Consider the following 21,818-nt stretch of genomic DNA (forward strand, 5'->3'; position numbering starts at 1 on the left):
TATAGTAATTGACTCCAGTGCTAGAAATGCTCATTACACATTATTGTATATAATTGTAGCATTCATAGATCTTATATACCATTTTGTATGGTATTTTTGACTAATGGCTTTACCTAGTATATCATGTCCCAAGGCTGCTAAAACTATAGTCTTACTTGAGTTCTATACCTGGGATCCCACATAAGGATGTCATTTTTTTCTCTCTTTGGATTGTTATACCCCCATGAGGAATTTAATTCAGAATAATATTATAGCTTGCATGGAGCCTGTATTCCCCACAAATGAAAAATGGTGTTTATAGTCTTAGTAAAAGCACCCAATAGTCTTTATTTTACTGAACAAAAAATTAAGACAGTAACAATAACCCATAGTAGTACATAAATAGATACAACTTAAACTCCCTAGGAATCCACATGCTCCCTTTATAAGGGAATGGAACTTGAGATGGGTTGGGAGAATTTCAGGTTGCTATACGCTGATTCTTTGATTTGATTCCTGTAAGACTCTTTCCCACAGAATCCTAACCATCACAGAATTCATTGTACCACTTCCTGGTTTTGACTTCCTTTGGAAGATAAGCATATTTTAGGAGCTTCTGAACCACCAACCCCTTTCCTTCCATTTTATAATTCTGAATAAATAATTGTCATGATGGATAAGGTTGATTTCTTCTTGAGACTTCTCCTAAGTCCACTCTCCCATGGTCTAAATGTTGTCCTTTAGCAAAAGGGAATATGTGGATACCCAGACAATTGTTCTTATTTATTTCTCTAGAAAGTCCATTGTTGCAATTATTAAAATTTGGAACTCCTGAACTGGTGGTATTCATGATGGCAACTCTCCAAATTAGACCCACCCAGGAAATCTCCCCTCTCTGGACATAAGTATATCTTCTTTGATCATTCAGCCTAAGGGATCATTCCCCTCTCCTTCTTCTCTAAACCAGTGGTTGGGGATGTTCAGACAAGGTGGCAGTTTGACTGGCTTACTCAACATCATAATTCTAGAATCCTTCCTCTAGGGCTGTGTAGACAATCATATGTAATCCCCGCATGCTCCTGCCCCAAGGCAGCCCATGTCAGTTCCAAGAATGATTATAAGAACAAGGAGACTTTATGTATTCACAAGGGCTGCTCCTCACCCTGGAATATAGTTCCATTTTCTTATGATAAGTTCTGTCCTTGGACAGTGCAAGCCAAAAATGTGTCCAAAAAGGTGACACATAAAAAAAATGGCTCAGCTTTTCTGTCAGCTTAATATTATACAGCTTGCAGAAAAGGAGGCACATCCTTGGACCAGAGCCATCTTCCTGATTCTCAGTCAGCCAGTCATCTTGGAGGCAACCCCAATCAGTGACAACCAAATAAGAGCTAGTCCTGTCCTCCAAACAAGGCAGGAAGGGACATGTCCAGATGGCACAGGGAGAGCAAAGTACTTAAAGTAATTGGGAGTTTCCCTAGATCAAGCCTCAATTTACCAGGAAGCACATTTTAAAAAGTAATTTTTAGTGTATACTTTGAGTTTTTCTGTCCTATTACAGGGTTCAAATTCTCAAAATTTTGTGATTGGAATAGTTCTTAAACACTTCCAGTCCAAACACGAGGTAAGAAGAGAACAAAAGCAACATCCTGACACATGTATGCCTGCCAAGTGGTCAACCAGTCTTCCCCTGAAAGATAATGAGGAATAGAGAATTTGCTATTTATGAGGTTCTCTGTCCCACTGTTGAGTATTTATCATTGGTAGCATTTTTCTTAATAATGTTTTTGCTTCATTTAATTTGATTTACTTCAACATCCCCCAATTTACTTTTGTTTCATTTTTCCCACAATTTTTACCCATTGCTCTAGTTCTGTTGTGTCAGGCTATAAAGCGAGAATGGCAAAACTGCAGACCTTGAAATCCTAGAAAGCAACTCTCCTGGTCCCCTCAAGTTCCTTCTCAAGTCAAGCCTTAAAGTTTCCATTTTCCACTCTTGATTGGCCTGCGTCTTGAACTTCCTCCAGTTGTGCCACTTTCATTCTATAATAGCGCATCTGTCTTGCACTAATTTTTGTTAGGCTGCCACACGTATTTTGGATTAATATCAACCTTTTCCTTTTCCAGCGAATGACTACATAGCCACGTCTCCTCACTTTGGGGCTTGAGGAGCCAAATACCTTAACTCAAATCTAAGACTTTCCATTTATTCCTATTTCATGTAATGTGAGTATATGGGCACCTTTGTTTTAGCCTTCCAAGATATTCTTGTATCCTTTCTATGTCTGTGATTGAATATGTTGGCTGGTCGTCTCTCTCTGCTTTGTGTGATTCAATTATTGGCAGCCATACTTTTATTTCCAAGTCACTCTGATATACATACATGCACATTTATATACACGCACACATTGTTATAACAATATAACATAATTTATATGTAATGAAATGTTCAACATAAAATATATGATATATGATGTATTTGTTTGTGCCATTTTTAATAGAAATGCATTCCACTTAACTGTTCTAGGCTGATTGAACATGAATTTATTCTTTAAAATATAATCAATTCACCAGCTATTACTTAAGCTAAATACACATACACACATATATTTTTTTTCTTTTATCCCTTCATCCAATGCAGTGCCTTTGGGATTCTTCATAGTCTCTGATTTAAGACCATGTTTTTCCACCTTTTATTGTTTTCCTCTTGGCCACCTTCTCTTGACTTTTTCTTTGAATGACTTCCTCTTTTTTATTCCTGGTTAAAGTTCTATTAGTCATCTCATTAGTTTCTCAGGTAAATAAATAAAATGAGCACAACAAGCACAAGCATGATCATTCTTTCCTGGGAAAGGAAAAAAGGGGAAATTCTCCCACCTTCAATCTGATATTTGCTGATTTTGTAAAAGAATGATGCAAGGTTGGGGGCTAAGACCTGGGACCATTGTTTCTTAACCCTTTTTGGACAGTCAGTCGCCTTCCTTAGATGCTAGCATTTAGAGAAGTTATGCTCATTATTTCTAAGCCAAGGTGGTAGCAGCTTTGCTCTCATTGTTCCTGGGTAGTCTATGGGCCAGCTCAAAAATATCCTACAGCTTGGAGACCTTGGAGAAAGGCAGGAAGTTGAAGCATTTTCCATGTCCTCAGTGTCAATCAGCAGCCGGTGTCTATCTGAAAGGCTTTCTCTTTAGCTTGCTTCCAGAGAGCAGTGATAATCCAGCAAAGATTTCTGCAACCCAAACTCGCTCTTGCCATTTCTTTCAGTTGTTTGTCTAGAAGAGCACTGCAGGTTTCAAGGCTCTCTGTGATTGGTGTGATGATGCAGCTGCTGTGATGGCAGACAGCTAAATCTTGAGGGGGATGATCAGGAGTTGGGGTTTTGAGGCCTGTCAGTGACTGGGTCAGAAGCTCATTTGCCATTTCTCCTTAGTCGAAATCATATATAGGATGTTTTTATAGGTTTTCTATCTTTATCCTCTTTCCATTTTCTTCCACCAATATTTGTCATTGAAGCCTGGCTGGGTACAAAGAATAATCCTACTAGCATCCTGACTGCTCCTTCTAATGGACCATACTTTTAATGGTAGTTAAAGCATCACAGAATGATGCTCATGCCTTGAACATTCCAAGTAGTTCTCAGAAAATTATTATAATGATTAACTTAAAAAATACCTTACTTTCCATCTTCACATCAATGCTCAGTATTGGTTCCAAGGTTTCAGAAGAGTGGTGCAAGCTAGCCAAATAGAATTAAGTGACCTGTCCAGGATCAGAGAGCTAGAAAGCATCTGAGGTTACTTTGAACTCACAACCTCTCCACTCCAGGCCTTGCTCTCTATCCACTAAGCCATCTAGCTACCCTCAGAACATAGCATTTCAATCACTGAATCCTGGAGTCATTTCCTAAGGCGATCACATTGAAATAATAGTGTAAGTTAGACCTCATGAGACTACCAGAAGTCTCTGGAATTTTTTCTTTAAATGGCAACAAATAAGAGATAGCATATTATCTTGGAGAGCCTAAAGATCAAGATTCAAGTTCTGCCTTAGGTGTATGCTAATAGTATGCTACTTTGCAGGCTAAAAACTCTCAAGTAAAAACTCTTAGACTAAATTGCAGAAAAGGTGAAACATGAATTGGCAGAGATCTGCTCCTCATTCTGAAGACCCCTGTAAGGGAGAACACACACACACACACACACACACACACACACACACACACACACACCAAACATACAAATAAAAGATATAATGCCCTGTTTTTTCCCTAGCTAGGATTGATAAAATTGGAAGCCCTACTAGAAAGCCATAGATAACTTTAAAGATTAGAAACATAGACATCAAACAACTGAAATGAGGAGATCCTATCTGTTTGGTCAAGGATATGTATGAAGTCCTTATATTATGTAGTGTTCATATGATGCAATTAGGAGAGATTCTCAGTCCTATAGGATGACCTGGGACTCTAAAGGGACTCAGAATAGATGCATGCTGGAAGATTTCGATTGTTCAGCGAAACAAGAAATAGATATTTGTTCAGAGAAAATACTTAGAGACTAAAAGCTAATGGGACGGTATATTAGAAAAGGGGCTTATTATAGCTTCTCTTTTTGTGGTGACAAAGAACTGGAATTTTTAGGGATGTCCTTCAATTGGAGAATGGCTGAACCAGTGGTGGTATATGATTGCAATGGAATTCTTTTGTGCCATAAGAAATGATGAATGATATGATCACAAAAAATCCTGGAAAGACTTCTGTGAAGCAATGCAAAGTGATGTAAGTAGAACCAGGAGAATTGTACCATGTTAGTAATGGAATATGAAGATCAACTGCTATTATCAGCAATGCAAAGGTCCAGGACAACCCCAAGGAACTCATGGCAAAAATAAAGTTCCACCACAACAGAAAGAACTGATTAAGTCTGCATGCAAATCAAAGCATACCCCTTCCTCACTTCATTTCCTCCATGAATTTCTCTTTAGTGTAAACAATGTGCATCTTTTTTAACATTATGATTAACATGGAAATATATATTGTAGCCTAACAAATGTAGAATCCATCATAAAAGGGTGGAACAATGGGAAGAAAGGAGGTAACATCACAAAGTGTCAGAAAATAATTAATGAAAATTGTATCAATATTTGATCTAGAAAAAAAGATGAGACTTTAAAAAAATGAGTGTTTTTACATAAGAGGGAGTTCTGGATGTAAATGTTAAGCAATATTTATGACAGTAATGACGGATGCTATCAAAATAGGATTAAGAGCTGAAATTATCTAAATACCATCCAATCCAACCTTTTAATTTCACAGGGAACACAACTAAGGAAGTTAAAAGAGTGAAAGAGACTTGCTCAAGGGCTCTCAGACTTGTTTTAAGAGAGATGGTATGAGAATGACGATTCACAAGGAAAGTAATGTGAAATTTGACATTCTGACCTTGAAAATTAGGAAATGTATCCTTTAGTCATGTGAAATTGTGTGCCTGAACCTATTTTTGCTTATCAAAGATATTATGGTTACTGATTCCCCTAGCAAATTGATGACATATTTAGCTTATCCATTTCAAAAGAAATGAAGAGTTAGAACTGAAGATATTTCTAAGTCAGTGTTTAATTGGTTCACAATGTCTTAAGAATTGGTAATTCCCATAGTGATATATATTAACACCCTTGTATGACAAAAGGATGAGATATCAAGAAATGAAATATTGATAGTGAATCTAGCATTGAGCACAACTTACCTCCCCACCTAAAATATTAACTTGGCTCATCCTTGGATATCATTAAATGCATCTTTGGGTCCTTTTTCTAAGTCTTTGTTAATTGGTAAGATCTTAAAGAAATCTCATTCAAATGTTGCAGCCTTCAAGAAGCTTGGTTCATCTCCCCAATCTGAGGCAACATTAGTATAATATTTTAGTACATGCAGCAAATAAATTAGCCATATTCCAAATGGTAACTAACATGTTCATGTTTCAGGAATCTATTATTTGTTTTTTAAAATAATGACAAATGTCTTCTGTGCTCTAATTTATTATTCAGAAGTCATCTGGTATTTCTGTTTATCTTCTCCAGGGAGATGATCCCCAGATATATTTACACAATCCATCTCATTTTACTCAGTTCCATACCACATCACCTTTTGAATGTTTTGAAGTGGATTTCCCAGAAGCATCTCAAAATCTACATGTCCAAAATATAATTCATCTCACTGTCCAAGCTTTCTTTTTATGAACTGCTCCATTACTGTTGAGGGTAACATTAGTTTTCCAGGCATCCAAGCAAGCATCACCCGTGAAATTTCCCTCCCTTCCCACATATTCAGTAAGTAACCAAATCTTGAAATTCCTTTTTCTCTATCACATCTTTTTTTTTTCCTTTATGCACACAGCCTCCGCCATAGGCTAGGTCCCCATCACCTATCACTTGGATTATGGCAATAAGTCTGCCTGCCTCAGCTTTCTCCTCATTCCAATCCATTCCCCACTCAGCTGCCAAAATGTTTATTGTAAAACATAGGGCTGACCAAGTCAGTCCCCTCTTAAAAAATGTTCAATTTCTATCACCTCCATGATAAAGTCTTTTGTTTGCTATGGAAGCTCTTCTCAACTTGATCCTTTTCTACCTTTCCAGACTTTATGAGTTCTGATCCCTTCTGGGCTCCCTTTGGAGCCAGCTGTATTGACTTACTGGTACTTTTCTGCATCAGCCTCTTCCTCCATGCCTGTAATGCTCCCACTTCTAAGTCTGCTTCTTAAAATATTTGCCTTCCTTTGAAATGTAACTGAATTTCTACTTTCTTTGGGACACCTTTCTGTCTCCACTCATATTCCCAGCCACCCCTCCCTTCCAAAGCTACCTTCCATCTCTTTTGTGTAAACCATCTGTATACCTTATGATTTGCATGCTATTTATCCCATTAAGGGCAGCTAGGTAGTACATCAGATAGATTACTTGGCTTGGAATAAGGAAGGCTCAAATTCATGAATTCAAACCCAACCTTAGATACTTACTAGTTGTATGACCCTGGTCAAGTCAGCTAATCCTGTTTTCTACTCTGTAAAATCAGTTGGAGAAGGAACTAGCCAACTACTCTTATCAACTTTGCCAAAAAACAAACAAACAAACAAAAAACAACTCCAGAGGGAGTCACAAACAGTTGAACATGACTGAAATAATTAAATAATAACAAAATACCCTCCATTAAAGTGGAAGCTACTTATGATAAGGGGAAGATTTTTCCCCTGGTATCTCAAGAGTTTAGTGCAGTAACTGACACACAGTAAGAAAATGAACATCAATGCTTATTGATCAATTGGTTGTGAGGCTGATTGACTTTCTTGGAGTTAAAAAAAGATTTTCCTAAGTGTGTTGACACCCATAGTCTAGACTTTCATTATCTCTTTGCTGGACGAATTCAGAAGCCTCCCAATTGGCCTCACAAACTTTGGTGTCTTCCCTCTGTATTCCCTCTTTCACATATCTGCCAAATTGGACATCCTAAAAGCCAAGTCTGACCTAGTCACTCTGTGGTGTGAGAAGTTCTAGTGGCCTCTAGAGCCATCTATCAACTCTTCTATTTGAGATTTCAAAATCAGGACTCACTTAATATTTCCTGGCCTATAAGAGCAATTAATCAGTAGCCAGGTGCCAAATCTTATGCTATGTGCTGGTATTACAGTGAAAGATGTTATCGCCTTGCATGCTGACTCTATGGGCCAGGTCATCTTTCCTTTCTCTAGTCATTTGCAGGGAAAGGCTATTCCCTATCCATGGAATGTGTTTCTTCATCATCATTGCCTCATACATGTCCTAAAAGCTCTCAAACCTTAGCTTAAATGTCACCCCAAATGACTTATTGCCTCATTTCCTTAGCCACTGCTGTTACTCTATGGTAACCTGAATCCCATTGATTATACATGCGTACATCTTCTCCAAACAAATAGTAAGCTCCTGGAGGACAGACACTATTTCATTTTTGTTTTTGTTTTTGAATTCTCAGCACACACACACATGCAGAGAGACAGAGACAGAGAGAGAGAGAGAGAGAGAGAGAGAGAGAGAGAGAGAGAGAGAGAGAGAGAGAGAGAGAGAGAGAGAGAGAGAGAGAGAGAGAGTATTATATAAATATCCAATCTGGCTGACTCATCCCATCTTAAAAGGAACAGTCTCGGGTATATTCTCTTGATTTTTCTTTCTTGACATAGTAACCAGAAGGAGTTGATGTCATTTCTTTGACTGATAGGCTACAGTGCATTAACACAGATGCTTTCCTCTTGACTCCAAAAGTCACTGTACATAGTAACTTTGCTGAATTAGTCATTCATTCACCAAGAATTTACTACATCAGAATCTATTTCATCAAGTAATTATATTCTGGTGTATTACACTTGGATTGACAAGCTTGAAGACAAAGGTCTCATATAACAAAACAGCGACCCTAGATAGGTGGCCTCTTCTGTGCCCTCTGCTCCATATTCATAGAGCTCATGATCTCAGTCTTTCTTTCTGAAGTGGGAAGGGCAGATATTCTGATTTTCATCTGATAGATTAAAAAACAACAACACCAGCTTACACCTAAAACATGACTTACCAAAGATTACATATCTGGTAATTGATTAAGGATTTGAAGAAAGACATTTTATTTCAGTGTTCACTGTACTTTCTACTACCTCACCATTTGTCTTTTCATCTTTGTGGGGATAGGGATAGGGTCTGGTACTATATTTCCATTAAAATATAATGTTGGCTTGATTTCTTATACATTTGACTTAGTTCTTTATATCTTTGAGAAATTAGACCTTTATCAGAGAAATTTGTTATAATTGTTTTCCAAGTTTATTACTTCCCTACTAATCTTGGTTGCATTGATTTTGTCTACACAAATACTTTTTTATTTAATATAATCAAAATTATTTATTTTACATCTTGTAATGTTCTCTATCTCTTATTTGGCCCTAAAGTCTTCCCTTCTCCATATACTATATACATATATTCCATATACTCCATGACAGATATACTTTTCTACATTTGCCCAATTTCCTTATATCATTCTTTGTTTTTTAGTCATATACCTGTTTTGAACTTATCTTGGTATAGGGCAACATTGGTGGAGGTTTAGCAGGTCATATGCCCAAACTACAGCTTCAAACTCTGGGAAAAGGGGGAATGGAGCAGCTCCCCCTATGCCAGTTCAGCACATGTGCCAATACTTTGCCATTGCAGGTAGAGGGTGTGAGATATTGAACTAAACCTAGTTTTTGCCATTCTCTCTTCTAATCTTCCCAGAAGTTTTTGTTAAATAATGAATTCTTATCTCTAAACCTGGAATCTTTGGTTTTATCAGATACTAGATTGCTGAGGTCATTTACTCCTAGTTTATACTCCATTGATGATCCACCCTTCTATCTCTTAGCTAGTAGCAGATTGTTTTGATGATCATTGCTTTATAGTACAGTTTAAGATCTGGTACTGTTAGGCCATCATCCAGGACTTTTTTTTTATTAATTCCCTTTATATTCTTGATTTTTTGCTGTTCCTGATAAATTTTGTTATATACATATATATTTACTTCTATAAAGTAGTTTTTTGATAGTTGATAGTTATTGCATGAATGAATAAGGAAATTAATTTAGGTAGGACTGACATTTTTATTATATAAGTGCATCCTACCCATGAGCAATAAATGTTTTTCCAATTATTTAGAACTAGTTTTACTTGTGTGAAGTGTTTTATAGTTGTGTTCATATAATTCCTATTTTTGTCTTGGCAGATAGATTTCTAAGTATTTTATATTGTCTAGTGATTTTAAATGGAGTTTCTCTTTTTAACTCCTGCTGCTGAATTTTGTTCAAAATATAAATAAATGCTGACAATTTATATGGGTTTATTTTATATCCTGCAACTTTGCTAAAGTTATTAGTTATTTCCCCTAGCTCTTTAGTTGATTTTCTAGGATTATCTGAGTATACCATCATATCATCTGTGAAGAGTGATAGTTTACTTTCCTCATTGCCTACTTTAATTCTTTCAATTTCTTTTTCTTCTCTAATTGCTATAGCTAGCATTTTTAGTATAGTCTTAAAAAATAGTGATGATAATGGACGTCCTTACTTCACTCCTAATGTCATTGGAAAGGCTTCTTCTAATTTATCCCCATTGCAAATGATGCTTGCTAATGGTTTTAAATAAATAGATTGTTTATATTTAAATGTAAACTTAACATTAAATTCCCTGAACCGTAACATCCTCTGAATTTACAGAGAAAATACAAGAAGACAAGGCCTTGATGATTTTAGGAAAATAATGGAAAGAAAATGAAAAAGGAATACATGGAAGGGTGGGGAAGGGAAGTTGGAAAAACTATTTCATATAATCAGGCTGCACAATTAGATATCTACACAAACAAGTAGAAGGTGCTGGAGGGAGAAATTAAACATTTAAATCCCATTCTCATCTAAACTACTAAAATGAAGAAAGAATTCCTAGAGAGTTTCATCCAAAACTCTTTTCACTCAGCAGGGAGAAGGCAAGAAAGTGATAAAGAGTGGGGTGGGAGTAGCAGAGGTATAAAACATGGTAGCTACATGGTTCAGTAGGTAAAGTGCTGATCCTAGAGTCATGGGAGCCTGAGTAATTCATTTCATTTCTGATTGCCTGGCAAAAGGATACACTGGATATATTGGAGAAAGAAATGGCAAACCACTCCAGTATCATTGTCAGGATACCTATGATCCATAGAGACACAAAGTATTGGACATAACTAAACAATTTAACAGCAAGAAAAGTGAGAGAAATTAGTCAAGTTAAAGTCAATAGACATTTTTAAGCTCCTATTGTGTGTACTGGAGATACAAAGAAAGGCACAAGACAGTCTCAATCCTCAACAAGGTCATAGTGTAATGGAGGAGACAACACACAAAATCTTGAAAATGGGGTGGAATCATCTAGTTAGTGGTGGAGGGTGAATAATAAAATCATAGACACGAGTAAACAAACTTTAAGGATGTTCCAGAGTATTTAAAGCTAATTTTGAAAGTAACAATGAATGAGAATCTCAGGAGGTGTCAAATAAATTGTGGAATGGCTGAATGAGTTACAGCATTTAAATTTGATGGAATATTATTTTACTGAAGTTTTATCAGCATAATGACAAAGAAAAATTCCATTAGACTGATGATTACAGATTTTCTCTACATCCTGATACAGAAATGAAAGATCTGGAGTACAGAATTAGACAAAATAGTTAACATGAACAATATGGACATTTGATTGATTATGCGTGTTTTAAGAAAGTGATTATTTTTCCTTATATTCTCATTTGGCAGAGGAGTTGAGATGGCAGATCTTAGCTGATATTATATATATATATATATATATATATGTAAAAAGATAGATAACTATGTCTGTGAGAAAGTAAAATCCAATCCTTATCAATGAAATCAGTCCTGGGAAATATAATTCTTGAAGAAAGAAGGAATAATTCACTTAGCATGAAGGTGACAGAATTAGCAGAATGCTTCAGAGGTATGACAGAATGGGAAATGATCACTTTTAATTTAAAAAGAATTAAAATCCAGAAAGTAGCCTGAATGTAAAACATCTAAGTAAAAATAAAAAGCAAATTACATCTATTGTCAAATGTTTAGTGTTGAATATTTATTCATCTCTTCTGCTATGACTAATGCCTTTATTATATGGAATTGATTTTGTTTCTGGTTTTAGGAAGAGGTGACCATTTCCAATGGAGACCATTTAATATCTCCTTGATCAAACAATAGCTAATAGGCAGATGAGGCAGTTACAGTATTTATCCACATCAGTGAAAATCTTAGGTTTATAATAGGAAAAGAAAAGGAACTTGATTGGAGGAGGTGGAAAAGGCAAGGGAGTGAATATTTCAATAGCCTTTGGGTTTTGACAATTCATGTTTCTTTTTTAGTATCAGGATATAAATTATTCAATAAATGGTGCCATAATCTAACAGCTATTACAACAGTTCTTGATTATTTGTTAAACCTCATACATGGTAAAAGTTTTATTGGAGTATTGGTCAATATATCACTCCCTATTCACCTCAGTGAAACTAGGTTGGTATCTATGAACTTACTTTCTCCTCCAAAGGAAACAAAGATTAATGCTTAGCTTCTTGTTCTGAGTGAATCGATGTTCTCCTTCAATAGAATTTCTTAGATCTGAACTTCATCTCAAGTTTTAGACATTCTTTGGGTACCAAAGACAGTTAAGAAACAATTGATAGTACTGAGTCCAAAAAGCTAGGTTCATATCCACTTTAGACACTCATTATTTGCATGACCCTAGTCAAGTCACTTAATTTTGTGTTTACTTGATTTCCTCATCTGTACAATGGTGATAATTATAACACCTAACTCCCAGGATCGTTACAAGCATCAAATGAGATGTTATTTGTAAATTGTCCATCACATGCTTGGAATGCTATATAAATGTTAGCCATGATTATTTTTGTTGTTACCAATGTAAAAGTATTTAATAGCTACAATTTAAAGAGAATGTTAAGGTTTTTGAAACATTTTCAATAAATTCTTTCTTTTGAAAAAAGAAAAAAAAAAGTCTTTTATTATCACTAAGTGAATCAGACCCCTAATATGAAATTGACAGATGATGCTAATTGTGTTACGTAAGGAGAGAGTCACATGAATGAGGCTACATGTATTTCTGGAATGTATTGTTGATGTCATTCTCTATGCTTATTTATTCCCTGACAATGTATAATGGCTCACTTATGTCCCCTGTGAAGTATATCTAATAGATGCATCTGATTTGTTGGTGGATATTTGCTTTAATCAAGAAATCCACACTTCTGAAGATCACATGATATAGGATCTTGGAACATCTCTTTTACATTGGCAGGGGAGCAACAGTGTTTCTGGAGATTCTCTGACATCTCTTTGCCCTAAATCAGTAGCCTTGGTGTAATGATAACATTTAAACACTGGGATCTTGTGCCATCTAAACCTCAGTCAATGATATTGCCTTCTCAATTTTTCATCAAGGATACTTTAAGTATATGAACAAATCACTCTCATAAGGTTACTAGAAAATAGACTTAGTGATAAATATTCATTTTGTGAGGATTTGGGGAAATTACATTTTTTGATTGTTCAATATTCTCCCTGTGTATTAGCTTGAAAATACATCCCCTGATGCTTTAAAATGATCTCATTTCCAACAGTTTTTCTGCAGAAGTGCTTTGTCTGGTCTGATCTGGTCATTATTTGTAATTTCCCCTTTTTAATTGTTTTTATTTTCTCATTGCACCCATTTGGTACTGAGATGGACCAAAGTTCAAATCAGAGTAATCTTCAGTGCCCAATCAATGCTCAAAGGTTCTGATATAGCAGAACATTGTCTTTGAGCTGGGGCTTTGCTTATTGCTTTTCCTGAAGAGTCCTCAGAGTCCTCTTTTCTATAATTCTGTTATTGTGGTCAATTAGAAAAAAAATAATCTATTTAGTCTTGAGTTAATTGGCTAAACTTTTAATTTGGTGTTTTCTTATATAGCCTGTGAGTTTTTCTATGTAAACAAGATGGATTCAGTTATTTTTCATGGAGTAAAAGGAAGAATAAGTTGAGGGTCTAAAGTGATCCCGGAATGAGTGAGAAATCTTTGTAAATGGTAACTTTATGGCTCTCACATAAATCATTTATTGTTTTCCTTCAAGATATTATATTTTCAAACTGAATATTAAGACTGACAGGAAATCGAAGTGGGATTTTCTTGGCATAGGGGACTTTTGAATGAGGAAACGCCTTTTCTAGTGTTGCTTGACATGTTCCGTACAACTGTGAGTTTTGGATCATTTTCTAAAGCAGCAGCAACGTTAGTGGTTTGTCTGAAGTCACACAGCCTGTATGTGTCAGAGACGAGCCTTGGAACAAGGTCTTCCTGACTCTGAGGCCAGTTTACTACATACTCTAATATATTGCCTCACAATGACGATGTTGACGTTGACGACAATGATGCTAAATGAATGGAGATTACCACAGATGCTAGGATTGCATACTAGCGTTCAGAACACAACCAAACAAAACTTTCTTTTATGCTAGTGACTCACTCTATCTCTTTTTCCAATTGTGTTACTTTTGTCTCAAAATTTACTTCCCTCCATACACACCAATTTTTCCGTCATGCTGAATATGCTTTCTGTAACTGCAGAATGGTTCTTTGGGAGACACGTGCTGAATGTGCTAGCCCTTTTCTTTGATGAAAGCCCTAAATAAAGCATTTTTGAGGATCATAATAAAGAAACATGTGGCCAGAGATCCAATGGGAGCATATTAAAAAGAAGGGCAAAAAAGGACAAGCGGAGGTTGGATGGATAACCACTTGTCTTTGTATGTTATTGAGATGATTCTTTGGTATGTGGATTGGAAGACAAGCTTTGGAGTCCCTTCCAAATTTCAGATTCTGTCATTCTAAGTGCTTGGGCAATGAGCTAAATAATATACCAAGGCTCACTTAATACAATCCTGCTTTGGATCGCTATCATACTGAATTGTAGATGTTCCTTAAATGACCTCAGATTGAGTTTTCATAGCTCTTTGGGAAGAGAGGGATTAGGAGACCTGGAATTTCTTAGTGGCTCAGACACGAATTAATCTTGTGTTTAAATAACTTCATTTCTCTGCATTTGAATTTGATCATCAGAAGTGATATTTGGACCAGTTGTACCTTCCATATCTAAGCCTAGGCCTCCTGTGAGATAGCTGATTAATGAGAAATCCCCTTTAATATTAACCATGAATACTAAAGGTCTCCAGTGGCAGGGAATCCTCTCAGGAGCCTTCATTTGAGTTCCCAGTACCGATGCACATAGCACTTTTAGGTTTCATGAAGATGATATGGAATTTCAAGATAGTCTGAGTTTTCTCCTCCTCAGCTTCTTTTAAATGGGCACGAGGACAAAGATGATGGTAATTATAGCACAACGAACGACGCGTGGCTAATATATCTGATGGGGTTAGCAGAGAATAGGAGAATTACCCTTCTTGCTATATTGTCTTCTTGAGGCAGAAGTAAATGCAGTTCGAAGAACACTCAGCAATCTTCTTGTCCAGCCCATCCATGGCAAAATCTGCTCTCAGTGAAATCCTGACAAATAGTTGTCAGATTTGCCCCCATATTTCGTGCTCATTCTGAAGCAATCCATTTCACTGTGGGACACATTTATAAAGGAGATGTTTTTCTTTTAACATTAAGTTTAAATTTGTTCTCTAAATTGACTGCCCTTAAAAAAGAACACTTTCCCTCCATCTTAGAATCAAAACCGTATTTGTTCCAAGGCACAAGAGCAGTAAGGTCTAGGCAGTGGGTGTTAAGTGACTTGCCCAGGGTCACACAGATAAGAAAGAGATTTGAACCCAGGGCCTCACAATTCTAGATCTAGCTCTCAACCCACTGAGCCACCATCTGTTTTGCACTTTTAACTCATACTGACCTTGAAGTTCAGAAAAACTTTTATTTTATATACATATATATATATATTTCATATACTAACTTACCTAAATAATTTGGGCTATAAGAACAGCTTAACTCAACTTTTTTTTCAAATACAGGGTGATTTCTTTTGAGAGACAGATGTGAAAGGAATCAAACTGATCCGAATGAATCACCCTCACAGTTAGTGAACAGTAAATGCCACCAGGTGTTTGATTTTTTCAAGAATTATTTTAATTTGGAATTTTCATTTTTCCCATAATTCTTGTTGTAACAAAAACAGGAATTCAAAAGAGTATCCTAATGAACGTCAACCCAATATTAAATTTATTTTAACTCCTTGGTTACAAAGGAAATGGGTCTTAGTACAGTAAGCAGAGAAAGAAGGTTACTGAAGAATGATCCTTCCAACAGAGAGGACAAAGGATTTCTAATGCACTTCTGTCCCCTGAAACATGAAGTAAGGGTGGGTTTCCTGATCTTTTTGTAATCATTTATTTTTTATTTATTTATTTTGATTCTCTAGTGTGTTTGAGATTAGCAATGCTGCAAAGCAAAATGAAACTGGCTCCATTGCCATTCCTAATCATGGCTTCCATCCTCTTTGTAATTGGCTAATTAATGGTTAATATATTTGAAATGTGGAGAGGATCTTCTTCTAGTTTTATATTTCTTTCTCAAGGAAACTTACTCTTTTGGGGCCTCTCAGGGTTCGTGCCCAAGATTTTCTTAGTGGAGGCAACAAAATAATGATCAGGGAAAGAATCAGCTGCAAGGAAGAGTTTTTGGTCATTTGTCACTGAGGTTTAGTCATCAGTAACTCTTTCCTAAGGACAGCTAGGTTTCCCAATGGATAGTGCATCGGACCCATAATCGGGGAGACTCTTCTTTCTGAGTTTGAAGCCAACACTAACTGTATACCTGGCAAATCACTTCATCCTGTTTGCCTCAGTTTTCTCAACTGTAAAATGAGATGGAGAAGGAAGTGGCACATCATTCCAGTATAATCGCCAAGAAAATGTCAAAGGGGCTCACTAAAATTTGAACACAATTGGAAAAAGCCCTGAGCAATTGACAAAGTCTGGACAGAAGTGCTTAGTCATGAAACGTAGGGATACTCTTTAGGACTTGGCGTGTTACAGCCAAGCGACACTACCCGAGAGAAACAGCAAAGAGCCGAGGTCGTCACCAAACACAGAATATCTGTCATATGTGTCCATACTCACAATTTCTTTCTAGCAAGAATTACAGTGGATTTGATTATCTTCTTCCTCTGAACCCTTTTTTTCTTTTGACTTCAGGAAAAAAACTCACACGACTTCTTCAAGAAATATATGTAATGTGTTAATATATTTTTGTTTGTTTTCACCATGGCAGTGACAAATATTTTACTGAGTCACTGGGGCAGTTCCCATAATGCCCCCCCCCCCCCGCATTATCATGGGTGTCTTTCAAACAGCTGATTTATATTACCTTTTAAATTGTGTCCAAGTTCTGTAAGGCTTTGGAGGGGATGATTAATATGGCAGCTACAAATCTCATACTATTTGAGGCTAATAAGGATCTAACACTGGATAGGTAATAGTCACACCATACTCTGCTCTTCTTGGGACACATCTGGGATTTTGTATTCAGATCCAATTTTAACTGAAAAATTGATAACTTTGACAATGCCCAGAGGAACATGGAAACATGGAAAGCGACTTAGTTTGACATCATTCTATAATGGGATTGGATAGTGAAGGGTGATCTTCAATCTCAAAAACGTAAGTCATTGGAAAGACATGATTGGTAACTTTCCCATTCTTTGAGGACAATCTGTCATATGGAAGTAAAAGGAAACTCAATCTTCTGGGATCAAAAGAACAGAATTAGCAGCAGTGGGTAGAAGTTGCCAAGAGGAAGAAATAGGTTTGATATGAGGACTAATTTCCTAAAGAAAATAAAGCTCTCCTAAATTGCAGTAGGGTGTTTTGGGAGGTAAAGAGTTCCTCATCACAGGTTGATATCACACAAAACTAGATGATTACTTTCAGGCCGGGAATAGCAGAGATTTTTTTCCCCTCAGATTTTGGCTGATCTAGATAGTTGCTAAGGACCTTTCTAGCTCTTGAGTTTCTCTGATTCTTTTATAGAAATTCAACTAAAAAACAAATTTATGACCTGAAATGTTTATGATATTGGACAAAATTAATGCAGGAAGTTGTTTGTATTAAAAAAAAAATCAGAGGCTGAATCCAAGATATTCTGAACACTCTTCACTGGCCTTAACTATTTCATAACATGATGAGGCATATATTTGTCTTTAATCTCTTGTGCCCAGGGCAAACCGAATTTGTGATGTCATTTGTAATGTGTCAAGGAGCCCTTGGCAAGAATACTTGTTACTAAAATGAATAAGCCACTAGTTGGAGAATTGCAGTGCAAATATGGATCAGCCTAGTTTATTTGTCAGTCATGGAGATTAGCAGGACATGTGATTTTGAATAAAATTCCAACTGAAGGAGAAGACCTTACAGCCTGGGAGTGTTTTATACTCTTTGAGGGTTTTATATGGCAAAGTATCTTTGAAACTGGGCTCAATCAACTTATGTGGCCTTCCAGGAGGAGTCTTTCAGCACCGTCAAGTTAAAGTAACTGCTGATTAATTCCTTCCTTTTCCTTTTGTTTTGTCTCTATTTTCTTTTTTCTACAGGATGTTTTCACACCTGAGTGCAAATTTAAGGAATCTGTCTTTGAAAACTACTATGTTATCTATTCTTCCACACTTTACCGGCAGCAGGAATCAGGGAGAGCCTGGTTTCTGGGACTCAATAAAGAAGGTCAAATCATGAAAGGAAACAGAGTGAAAAAAACCAAACCTTCATCACACTTTGTCCCTAAACCCATTGAAGGTAAGTGAAGCCTCCATCTGCATTTTCTCCCTGATGTTGTCTTCATTACCCTTATCTCTTCATTTAACCCAAAATTACTCTTCATTTCAGAGAGGGTAGACACCCCAAAAGGTCATCAAATCAGTTGTGGGAAACTATAAGATATTCTTGGTTTGTACACCGATTCTGCTTTTTGCTACTCCTCTGTAGCAAGGCATTTCACCTCTCAGTTCCTTCAGCTCCAAAATGCAGTTGAACTAGATGACTTCCAAAAGCTACTTCCAGCTCCAAACGTCCAAATTTATGATCTTTTGCCCATGCCACTCAGAGTTTGAATTGCTTTCTTCTCTCCTATCTTCTATCAATAGGAAAGAACAGATTTTCATTTTGCACAGCCTTTAGAAGATTCTTGGATGATATAAATCATCACAAAATGTAAAGAGAGGTGGAGAGGTAACAGATTTGGAAGTTCCGGATAATGCTATTCCATGGAATAACATTGATCTTTTTAAATTGGATTGTCTCCTTTTTTCCATCAGACAACATGATGTCCTCAGTTCCCTGTTCATTTTCAGACAAGAATCTTTGTATTCTTGTTGATGAAGCGTATGACTCTCAGGCAACTAAAACATTCCCCAGTGATGTATTCATTTTCCTCTGCACTCTTCAAGAAAAAAAGTGGAGCGTGGCTGGTTTTGAAAAATCCTTCTTGCTTTCTAACTTCCATAAAGATGTTCTAGCCTACAAACCTAATTTCCCTTGGTCACTAAATAAAAACTGGTTCTTGAATATCCTAGTTTATGCTTTGGTATACATTTCTACAAAAGTAATCATTCCATTACCTGGTGACCTGGATTTTTTTTCATTCAAATTGCCTTCTGTCATGTAGCCAGACCAAATTAGTTTTGGCATTGGTTGCATTATTTTCTTCTTTCCTGTCTTTCTGATCCAAGCAAAGGACAGTAGGATCCTGAGATGTAGAGCTGGAAGGGATCTGATTGGTATCTAATCCAACACCTTCATTTAGGAGAGGAGAAAATTCAGACCCTGAGGGGAAAAAGGGACCTACTCAGACAGTGAGAAGTCAAAGAACAGAGGATTATTTTCCAATTTCAGCAATCCCCTGATTTGATTATAAAATTATATTCTCCATTTCTCCAAAAGCCATTGCCATAAGGTGTCACGTATATGTATGATACAAAAATCAAATACTGTTGCTTTTGAGTTATCTTATGTTCAAGTCCTTTCCCCCTGGAACTGAATTACCAAACCAGAGTCTCCATAGCCTAGCTATATAAGGCAGGATGTATTCCAGAGGTAGGATAAAAGTATCTAAAGCCTAGAAGGTAATAGCAAAGTTCACCTCTGAAGATGATTATTAGGGGCAGAAGAGGCAGAATGAACAGACCTTTGAATTTCTAGGCTTGAGTACTAACTCACGTACTAAACTAGCTGTGTGACACTTAAATTCTAAGGGTAGCTCAGTGGATTGAGAGCCAGGTCTATAAACATGAAGTCCTGGGTTCAAATCTGGTCTCTGACACTCCCTAGCTGTGTGACCTTGGGCAAGCCACTTAACCCCCATTGCCTAGCCTTTACTGCTCTTCTGCCTTGGAACCAATACACAGTATTGATTTTAAGATGGAAGGTAAGGGTTTTTAAAAAAAAAAATTCTAAGGGCCTCAGTTCCCTCATCTATAAAAAGGAGACAGTAATACACTTACATTATAGGATTGTTGTAAGGACCTAATGATGTAATATATGCAAAAATCCCTTGGAGACCTACAAAGGGTTATTTATATAAATATGAGTTTGTTATTTGTTTGGTTTTTTTGAATACCAGGGAATAGAATATTTATGGTGAATGCATGATTCCTCAATCTGCCAAGTCAAAAAAGATAACTAAAGTCACCGTGACTATATATTTTCTATATAAACATATCTGCATAAATGGAAGCAATGTCCTAATTTTGCTATTTAATTCAATTTAGGGCATGTTGAGCTCAAAATTCTGTTGGACCATCAAAGTCTAGTCAAATCCACAAGAATTTCTGATTGTCTGCTATATATCATATATATCATATACCAAACTCAATGTAAAAAACAACAACAAAAAAAGAGAAAACAGACCTTGTCATCAAGGAAATCAGAGTGTCATGGTAGGAATATCAAATAGAGATAGGAAGCCAATAGGAGATGAGACAACTAGAAAGAAGTAGAAGCTAAATACATTATTTCAGAAGACATAGAGATGGTCATTGAAGTCACGAGAGGAGATAAGACTGGCATTGGAGAGCACATATATTCAAGGAAACAATATAAAGAAATACTCGTGGAGAGGAGGAAAAAATAGTAGATGACTCTTGAAGAGACAAACTAAATAGATCAGTGACTCTTAAACCACAAATGTGTTGTGAATTTTTAAAATATATTTTGATCATTGGATTTCATACTTTTGCTTTTGTAATCTGCTATATTTTATTTTATTTGTTGAAAAAATATTTTGAGATGTCAGTAGGCTTCACCAGACTTCTGCAAAAGAGCTCGCTCTCTCTCTCTCCCTCCCTCCCTCTCTCTCTCTCTCTCTCTCTCTCTCTCTCTCTCTCTCTCATACACACACACACACACACACACACACACAAGTAGCTAGAAATCATGTTCTTGACATTTAGTCCTAAAGTTCATTGCTTCTTGGAGCAATTGCTATGGTTCTCCCTTCAAGTGGAGGAAATGAAGCAATTTTCTGTGTTTTGAAATGCCAAAGCAACACTCTGACTCAAATGTTCTTGATGCTATCTCTTCAGTACTTCACAGTAAATGGTCTAGTAAGTCCCAAAAGGATGTAGAATTTTGGAAGCACATAACAGGTTAATTGACTTAAAATTGCATGAAACATTTTAAAGGTTAAGAATTTAGACTTTTCTTCCTAAAGAAAAGTAAAACATGAGAAGTGGTTCATAATACATTTGATGTCCTGTGTGAATTTCAAAGTATAGCCATTTTGGGGTTACTATTGGGATTTTTGAAAATAGCAAGGTGATATTAAAATATTAAAGGCAAATTTTCCCTTTTGCTTTGAACTTAGAATTTGATAAATTTAGGAAGTTGTTGTAAGATTCACTCGTGACTTTATGAACCAAAAATCCTCCAATATACTGAGTACATGAAGATTTAAACTCCGATGAATGAGCTTTCCTTGTAGCCTATGCTTTCCCCTTGTCCTTCTGCTGAACATCCTTTTTTCCCTGCTTCAAATGTGTTTTTCTTGCCATTTCATTCATACCTTGCTAGGCATTATGCCAATTAATCACTTGCATACAACACTCACCAACTAAGAGAGAATGCATTGCTAATTGGAGAGAAAAAACCCTTATCATCAACATCATCATCATCATCAACTTTCTCCTCTTCTTTTTCCTTCTCCCCCTCCTCCCCCTCCTCCCCCCTCCTCCCCTCCTCCCCCTTCTTCTTCTTCTTCTTCTTCT

The 21,818-nt window shown here is 36.5% G+C and overlaps 1 protein-coding gene across 5 annotated transcripts in view; it reads left to right on the plus strand.

Moving 5' to 3' along the window:
* FGF12 (fibroblast growth factor 12) overlaps positions 1 to 21,818 on the plus strand; it is a 578,750-nt gene that overhangs the window by 533,927 nt on the left and 23,005 nt on the right. For all 5 annotated transcript variants that reach the window (XM_007502452.3, XM_056808685.1, XM_007502450.2 and 2 more), the window contains one exon: positions 18,156 to 18,354. In XM_007502452.3, the coding sequence (XP_007502514.1) occupies positions 18,156 to 18,354 (199 nt within the window). The remainder of the gene's footprint in view (positions 1 to 18,155; positions 18,355 to 21,818) is intronic.

This window comes from Monodelphis domestica, chromosome 8, assembly GCF_027887165.1.
Source record: "Monodelphis domestica isolate mMonDom1 chromosome 8, mMonDom1.pri, whole genome shotgun sequence".
NCBI classification, from domain to species: domain Eukaryota; kingdom Metazoa; phylum Chordata; class Mammalia; order Didelphimorphia; family Didelphidae; genus Monodelphis; species Monodelphis domestica.